The following is an 8,251-nucleotide window of genomic DNA, read 5'->3' on the forward strand; positions in this document are numbered from 1 at the left end:
ATTTGATATAGAAATTAAATTTTTAGCAAGCTATGTTTCTCAGAGAATACTTGCTGGGTCACATTACTCCAAAAGCCCCTCCACACCTTGCTGCAAATCAGAGCATCCATGTCAATGTATCTCACAGCATAAACATCGGATTTATAAGTAGCCACTGCTAGGGGAGATAAATGGTGAGAGTTAAATCCGTTTGTCTATATTAGATATAAAGAACAAGATATGTGATATTCATCTTTCTGAGAAGGCTGGATTTGAGAGGTAGCAGAGTTCAATTCCAAACATAGTGGCATTGGGTAAATATTTTCAGAGAAATATAATTTACTAAACAGTTACTTTCAACCACATTTTACATGTACATTTAGGTTGTCATCAGGCTGTGAATGACATCAGTTTATTGCATTCCATGACTTCATTTGCAGTAGTTACGTCCTTAAATTACCTGGCTGTCTGATTTTAGTGTCATCAGTTAAATGTCAAAGGTCAAGGACACTTATTGAAAGAAGAAAAATGGTTGCCACACAGTAATTTACTTTAAACAAACTTTGTTGATGGGGTAAAAATAGAACCCTTCAATTTAAGGGTCAAAATGTCGGATGTCAGAGGCATTGATAGACCAAAGAAAAATATTTCTGCACAGTAATTTTAGATCTGAACCAAATATCTTAGCCAAGATTTGTGCATGGCTTACACTTGGAGTAAGAAAGACAGATTTGGGTTTAAAAGATTTTAGGTTGAGGACACTATGTTTAATAAAAAATAAGATTAGTTTGTTCAGTAATGTTTTGATTTTAGGCCATATGCCTTAACCAAACTTTGTGCATAGCTTGCACTGAGATGATGAAGATTCCTATCAGTTTTATTTTGGTTTGGTTTGGTATTTGGTGCCACAGCAACACAAGTAGGTAAAATTGCCTGCCCCATTAACTCACTATGATAGCCAACCCAGGCTGAAAAAATGGTAGAATTCTAACCTGCATCCTTTTGATCACTAGTCTGGCACACTAATTACTGAGCAAAGGCAGCTCCAGCTTACATTGCCTCTTACAACAAAAGAGATGGCATATCTGTTCTGTTTTTCATTCCTTTTGGGGGACATGGGTCAAATGGTCAAGTTCATAGAGACTTGTGGAAGAAACATGGTTTCTACATAATAACATTTGCTCTAGTTGAAGTTCCTTGACTATGATTTGTAGATGGCTTGCAATTGGGATAAGAAAGAACAGGAATATTTTGTAGGTCAGAAGGCCAAAAGTAAAATTTGTGTGAAGTTGGATAAGAACACAATGGTATCATAATGGTATAGACTACGTACATTGACTAAATTATGTGCATAACTGGCACATGGATTTAGAAAAAAAATGCTTATTGATCAGTAGTGAAAAGGTCTATGGTCAGGGTAATTATGGCATAAATAAGGGAGACAGTTTCTGTAAATTAACTTCAATCACAAACCAGATCGTGGTACCAAACTTGATGATATTGGCAGGAATTATGCTACAGGTTTCAATTAAGACAGCTTAATGGTCAAGGTCACAATGACCCTAATAAAGATGGGTTTTCTGCACAATTTCCTTTCAACATAATTCATTAAATGTTTTCCTTTCAGGTAGGAAATGAACCTATTGTCTATGGAGTTAAAGACCAAGACCCATATGTCAATACTGGTTAGATCCTTTGTACATACATACAGGGCCAAGACCCATATGTCAGTACTGGTTAGATTCTTTGTACATACATACAGGGCCAAGACCCATATGTCTATACTGGTTAGATTCTTTGTACATATATACAGGGCCAAGACCCATATGTCAATACTGGTTAGATTCTTTGTACATACATACAGGGCCAAGACCCATATGTCTATACTGGTTAGATTCTTTGTGCATACATACAGGGCCAAGACCCATATGTCAGTACTGGTTAGATTCTTTGTACTTACATACAGGGCCAAGACCCATATGTCAGTACTGGTTAGATTCTTTGTACATACATACAGGGCCAAGACCCATATGTCAGTACTGGTTAGATTCTTTGTACTTACATACAGGGCCAAGACCCATATGTCAGTACTGGTTAGATTTTTTGTACATACATACAGGGCCAAGACCCATATGTCAGTACTGGTTAGATTCTTTGTACATACATACAGGGCCAAGACCCATATGTCAGTACTGGTTAGATTCTTTGTACATACAGGGCTATTAAACTTAAGATGGGTTTATAATGTACAGTTCATTTTAAACCACTTGTAGTATGGCCAGATAACTGCTGAATCCACTTATTAGGGCAGGCATGGATTCCATTTTTATTCTTTTAAAAATACCAAATAATTGGCTCGTATTCACAAATTGCAATAGGAAATCACATAATTTATTAAATTTTATTTTTTTAAAATGTTCATTATAATGTACATACCAATATTCAATAAAATATTGAATAAATGTTAGTAATATCTACTGGTGACAACACCTTTATGAAATAAAAACTTAGTAAATAAGTTTTTTCAAGTGAAATTCATGTTTCAGTTCTATTTTTTTATTTGGTTTTAGTGTAATCATCATAAACGTGATATGCCCTCTTGTATTCAGACATGAAAGGTGTAAATCGATTGTTACTGTGATGCCTGTAAGCATTTCTACTGTGATTTGACCTCTGACTTGTGGAAGTATTTATTTTATTGTTATATTGAATCAATTCAAAGTAGATCAGTTTTGTATTGTGACATTATTTATGTCTTTGTGTCAAATCAGTTAAAGGGGTAAGAATGACAAGAGTTACAGCCGATGTGACTCTTACCTACATAAAAGCTAGCGGGCATGGTTATGTGTTAAGTCAACTAATTAAACATAATTAAAATATTGAACATTATTTAGTGGGTTATCCTACTTTTTTGCAAATATGATCAAAAATAGCAACAACAAAAAACTGAAGTCCATGCTCAGTGCTTAGTTTCACAGATAAAATTTGTTATGGAAAGACAAGTTCCAAAGTTTATAGTGAATTTATAATGCCTGAATAGTCACTCATATGCTTGCACTGTGATGAGCAAAGATTTTGCTCCTACTTGTCATGATTTTTAGCAGACTTGGGTTCAATTACAACAGAATTGGTGTAATTAAGTAATTAATTACAATTACACTGTATTTGTAATTGTAATTGAACATCACCAGGATGGTGTAATTGTAATTGAAGATCTAGATTTTCATAATTGCTCAATTGCAAGTCAGTTTCAAAAGCAAAGATAAACTTGTTTTTTCATGCCAAACAGATTATAAAAATTGAGAAACTATACAGATTTATCTTAACTGCCAGATGTTAGGCTAATAATATAGAAATTAATATAGAATAGACAATAAAGCTAAGTTTTAGCTGTGTATATAAATGATTTTACTTAATCTACTATGGGATTCAGATTTGATTCAGTTACAACATAATTGGTGTAATTGAGTAATTAATTACACTTACACTGTAATTACAATTGAACATTACCGTTATGGTGTAATTTTAATTGTAATTGAACAGTTATAACCCTGAGTAATCAAAATTTTAATTGTAATTTACATCTGCAAGCATATCGTGTGTGATTTGTGTGTGTAATTTGGATTTTGAACGTAGCTTTAACAATTTTTCAGTTATATCGCTATGATGTCTGCAGTGTGGCAGTCTAGCACTGGGGCATCATGCCGCAGACATGTAGTATGATGTCCCACCCAGTCAAATTATCCTGACACAAGGCCAACCGGTCCTAATACTAACCTGTTATTGCTGATCAGGGTCTATATTGTGTGCAGGGTGACTCAATGTATAAGCCAGTGCATATGGTATGTAATATTAATTAGCTAATACTACTCGTGTCTATCCAGTGATCTTGACAACTCATGTCCGCCAGTTGATCTTGTGAAGCTAATTTTGAGTGTGACACAAAATTTGCTTTGGTTGTTTTGTTCGAGTTATGAATAAATTAATGTACAATATCACACTTTTTTCCATCTCTTTGTTGTAGGTTCATGATGATATGGAATCTCTACAGCAAGAGCTGGAGTGTTCTTCAACTGTATTATCAGCAGCTGCTCAAATTTTCTCCAACTGCCTCCAGATGGCAGCACTTCATAGTTTCCATGGAGATGGGGATCACATGACTGATGACTGTGGCCATCTTTATACAAACCAAGGTGGTCATCATGGCAAGCATTGTTGCTGCAGACTCCGTGCAATGGTTGACAATGGCCATATTCAGTATGTTTTCCTAAAAGAGAAATTAGACTTGAGGTTCTCATTTACAAAAGTGGATAATCAAGAAATATTGGGTATCATCAAGTCAAGAGGCATGGTCCTGGATAATTTTTCAGCATGCCTTAATGCTTTAAAGACAGCTGTTTTAACAGCCAGCACAGTGCTAAAAATTGGACAGTACATTCATGATGCCAATTAGGCAAAAAGAAACACTTTTTCAGCAGGTCCTTGCATATCAGTAAAAATTAATTATGCTACATGCATTTGTAATTTTGTTGGATTTATCTTCCCTAAATAATTCACAATTAAATGAATGATATTTGTTTTAAAAAATTTAAATTTATTTTTCATTGCATTCTGCTTTTTTAAAGATTGATGTTGATTCTTTTCATTCAAGTGATCCAGTCATCTGATAATGGAATATTCATGACAGCTGAGTCCACACAAAACATAGATATTGCAATGCATTTTGGAGGGCATGCAAAGAATTTCAAAGGGACAAAGAAAATGCTAGATACATTACTACTTGATGCATTAATAGTGGTAAAATAAAAATAAAAAATAATCTTGTTTGATGCAACACTTTTGCCACCTTGACTTTGCTATGTTTCATTAGCTGTTTACATTGTTGTAATGTGTTATTAAGAACTCAGGTAATCCATACAAATGTTAGATGTTTGAATACACAATTCACTTGAAAAGAGCTACACAATGGAATTTTCTTTTCTGATTCTTGCTCTTAACTTTAGCATTCACTCATTATCTACAAGTGTTTATTATAAAAATTCACATCTTTACTGATTTTTAAAAAAATCTATTTTTACAAAATAAATACAGTTGCTTTTATCATTAATTCAACCAGGAAAAAAAAAATACACAATCAACCGTCAGTGACTTTCTTCTAGAACTTGGCAAACTATGTTAAACCTTGAATGTTTCAGTAGGCAGATGTCATTTTAAAACTGAAATTTATTGCCTTCTGAAAGGTTTCGTAACTTTTGATGACATTAGCCATTGCTAGCACCAAAATAGACATAGAACAGTGTGTACATAAGAGAATTGATGGGGATTTTTAAAAAATTCTACTTATGACAGAAAACCATCCCTAGTGAATATTTGGCAGGACATGGGGGGGAAGAAAAAAAGAGTACTATATTCAAGGTGCAACACTATAGCATGTATTTGAAGGATGCACATTGAACATGCACAATACCATTTGTAATCACATATGATTTGAGTCTGACTACAAGCTGCATAGACCCAGAACTGCAGTTACATAACATGCTTTCAGATCTGGGTATGTGCAGTTTGTTAGTAATGACAAGCAACATAGACCCTGGTCTGCTGATACATTGTACAGATTAGGATCTGTGTTATTTGCAATTGGATTTATAAGCAAGTATACATGGTTAGTGTACTAATACAAATTTTCAATGGACATGTAATTTTCTTGTCATTATGTCAATACGTGAATTGAATGATTTTATCAATACTATTTTTGTACAAAAGCATTGATTTTGTAAATATTCCAGTTTTAAGAGATCATTTAAAGTGTACAGAAATTACACCATGTAGTTTTATCAGATGTACTTTTGTTCATCTGACTCAGAATTACTTTGATTCAAGATAAAAGTATACGAATCAATAGACAACCAGTTTATTGCAAGTAACACACACAAAAACACTCTGTAACCTTCAGGTTGTTAACAGAAAGCAATTTCATACAAATGAATGAAATAATATTCACTGCTGGTAAAGGTTACACTTAGATAAGTCATTTTACAACATACAGTGAAAAAGGTCCAAAGTGAATATGGCTTTGAGACGTGTTTATTTGACACAGAAAACTGCCTTTATACAATCAGATTCAGGCAGGTTGAAAATTTTTTAGTACAAACTAATTAATTTCCAAATTAAAATGACTTGTTGATTTACTTGTATCGGGTGAAATTAGGACAATATTCTGATCTGCGTCTTGGACTGAAAGCATACTTTTATTCAGTCTGTATGAAATATTTTCTTTAGATTTATCCCAGGAATGGTGACCTTCAAATTTTATTTCTTGTTTCAAAAGTTGATTTCATTCAGATTATATCCGCACAGGATTTGAAGAAGAGGCCCAAGTGCACCGAGTATTTGCTTATTTGGGAAGCAGACATGCAGAATCACACACAGTAAGATCCCAACAAAGGGAGCTGTGGTGGTTTAGTGATCATGACAAGAAGGTACTAGGCTCAGTTCGCACTACAGATGAGCCTGGATCCTCATTAATGTGTGTGGATCCTAATCATAATGATGCTCCACAGATCTGGATGGTATAAGCTTACATACCAAAACTAATCAACATCTCATTAGATGTATGGCTTCTAGCAAGTTCACAATTACAGCCAATCAGATGCAAGGTTACTGCATTAATGTGTGAATGTTGCTTATAATCCAGATCATCTTAAATCTCAGTGATATAACCTTACATACAGAATCAAATCAAATCTGATCAGAAATATGTCCTCAATAGTGTTTCACAGGGTAAACCAGTCTGATGCAAGATTACCTTGTTAATATGTGTAGATGTCTTGTAATCAAATTTGTCTGAAATCACGATGATGTATGATGATGTTACAAGTATACATACCAGCTCTGCCTGCCATGGTGTGTCCTGCGGCAAGGCACTTATCTCGGCACAGTATAACTTTTAGGGTGTTGCTGTGCTGAAAACCCCACACACCACCCCCCACCATCACTACCATATTCTAGTAACGAATTGTTTGAGTAGTCTTCTACTACAATGCTTTATTTAGATCAGGGGTCTCAAATATGCAGACTGTGAGATGCATGTGACCCATGGAGTTATTTCCTTCAGCCTGCTATGGGGTGGCCGAGTGGTCTAAAGTGCTCCGTTACGGATCACTGCCATCTCACCTCTGTCTGCGTGGGTTCGAGTCTCGGATTCAGCCAATGTGGGTATGTGAGAAAGCTTGCCAGTAGCTTCTCATGGGTTGGTGGTTCTTTCTGGGGTTTTCCTGGGTTCTTCTTCCACCATTAATACTGGCCACCATGTCTAGCCTATCGTGTGCTGAAACATGGCGTTAAACCCTACAACATCAACATCAACAACATCAGCCTGCTATGACTAACGAAATTTTGTAAAATAATTAATAATGTTAATGTTTTCTTCACAGTCACCTAGCTTTTATGAAAATTCAGTTGTTACATTGTTTTCTTCATGTTTTCAACGTGTCAGCTGGCTATCTTTTATATGAGCTGCTTTCGATGTATGAAAAGGTTTTAGTGATGAAGCCCTCGGAACAGTGTACTAGTCTTTATGTGGCCCTCATGGTGATTTGTATTTGAGACCCCTGCATTAAAAATATGGCAGTAATTCTCTCATTGTATCAATTCTCAGACAAGTTAATCCTGTATTTTTAATGGAGCAATTTTGAGTCAGATTAAGATAGTGTAATAAAGTCTAATTAATCTGACTTTCAGTTCTTGTAAAATCACCAGTTGTTGATTTTAGTTTGCAGTTTAACCAAGAAGGAAGAGTGCTCTCAGAGTTTGAGTAATAATTAATACTGTATATACATGTTGTTTCACCTAAAGAATAGGTGGCAAGTGAATTAAATTACAATTGTGAATTATCTCATACTGTATCTGAATGCATGAATACTGTTTTTCAAGGTAATGGTATGTGATAATCATTTTTTTTTAAATCACAAAATAATGAAAATCTGATGTAAGTTAATTGTTGGTTTGATTTGCTGTTTCATCTTTATGCAAATTGATGTAATAAATACTATTATACTATACATCAGAAGCTCAGCTAGTGTTTTTTATTTTAAATCTATATCCTCCATTTCTCATTAAATTTTTGGGATGTTTCTTTTAATACACACTGCATCCCAAAATTAATATGTGTAAACTTGATATGCACAGGATGAAAGAGGAAGATCAGAAACAAAGCACAATAAATTAAAATAGTGTTATAGAAATTTGCTTGTAAGCAGAGTCCAACTGCAAG

The 8,251-nt window shown here is 34.4% G+C and overlaps 1 protein-coding gene across 6 annotated transcripts in view; it reads left to right on the plus strand.

Annotated features, from left to right (window-relative positions):
- LOC149808141 (molecular chaperone MKKS-like) overlaps positions 1–8,039 on the plus strand; it is a 40,907-nt gene extending 32,868 nt beyond the window's left edge. For 5 of the 6 annotated variants that reach the window (XM_089973777.1, XM_089973762.1, XM_089973795.1 and 2 more), the window contains one exon: positions 4,004–8,039. In XM_089973777.1, the coding sequence (XP_089829903.1) occupies positions 4,004–4,432 (429 nt within the window). In that variant the 3' untranslated portion in view covers positions 4,433–8,039. The remainder of the gene's footprint in view (positions 1–4,003) is intronic. The other variant, XM_089973802.1, reaches the window with a different exon arrangement.
- Positions 8,040–8,251: the final 212 nt, after the last annotated feature.

Source organism: Sinohyriopsis cumingii, chromosome 1 (assembly GCF_028554795.1).
Source record: "Sinohyriopsis cumingii isolate HCF-2022 chromosome 1, ASM2855479v2, whole genome shotgun sequence".
Classification (NCBI taxonomy): Eukaryota; Metazoa; Mollusca; class Bivalvia; order Unionida; family Unionidae; genus Sinohyriopsis; species Sinohyriopsis cumingii.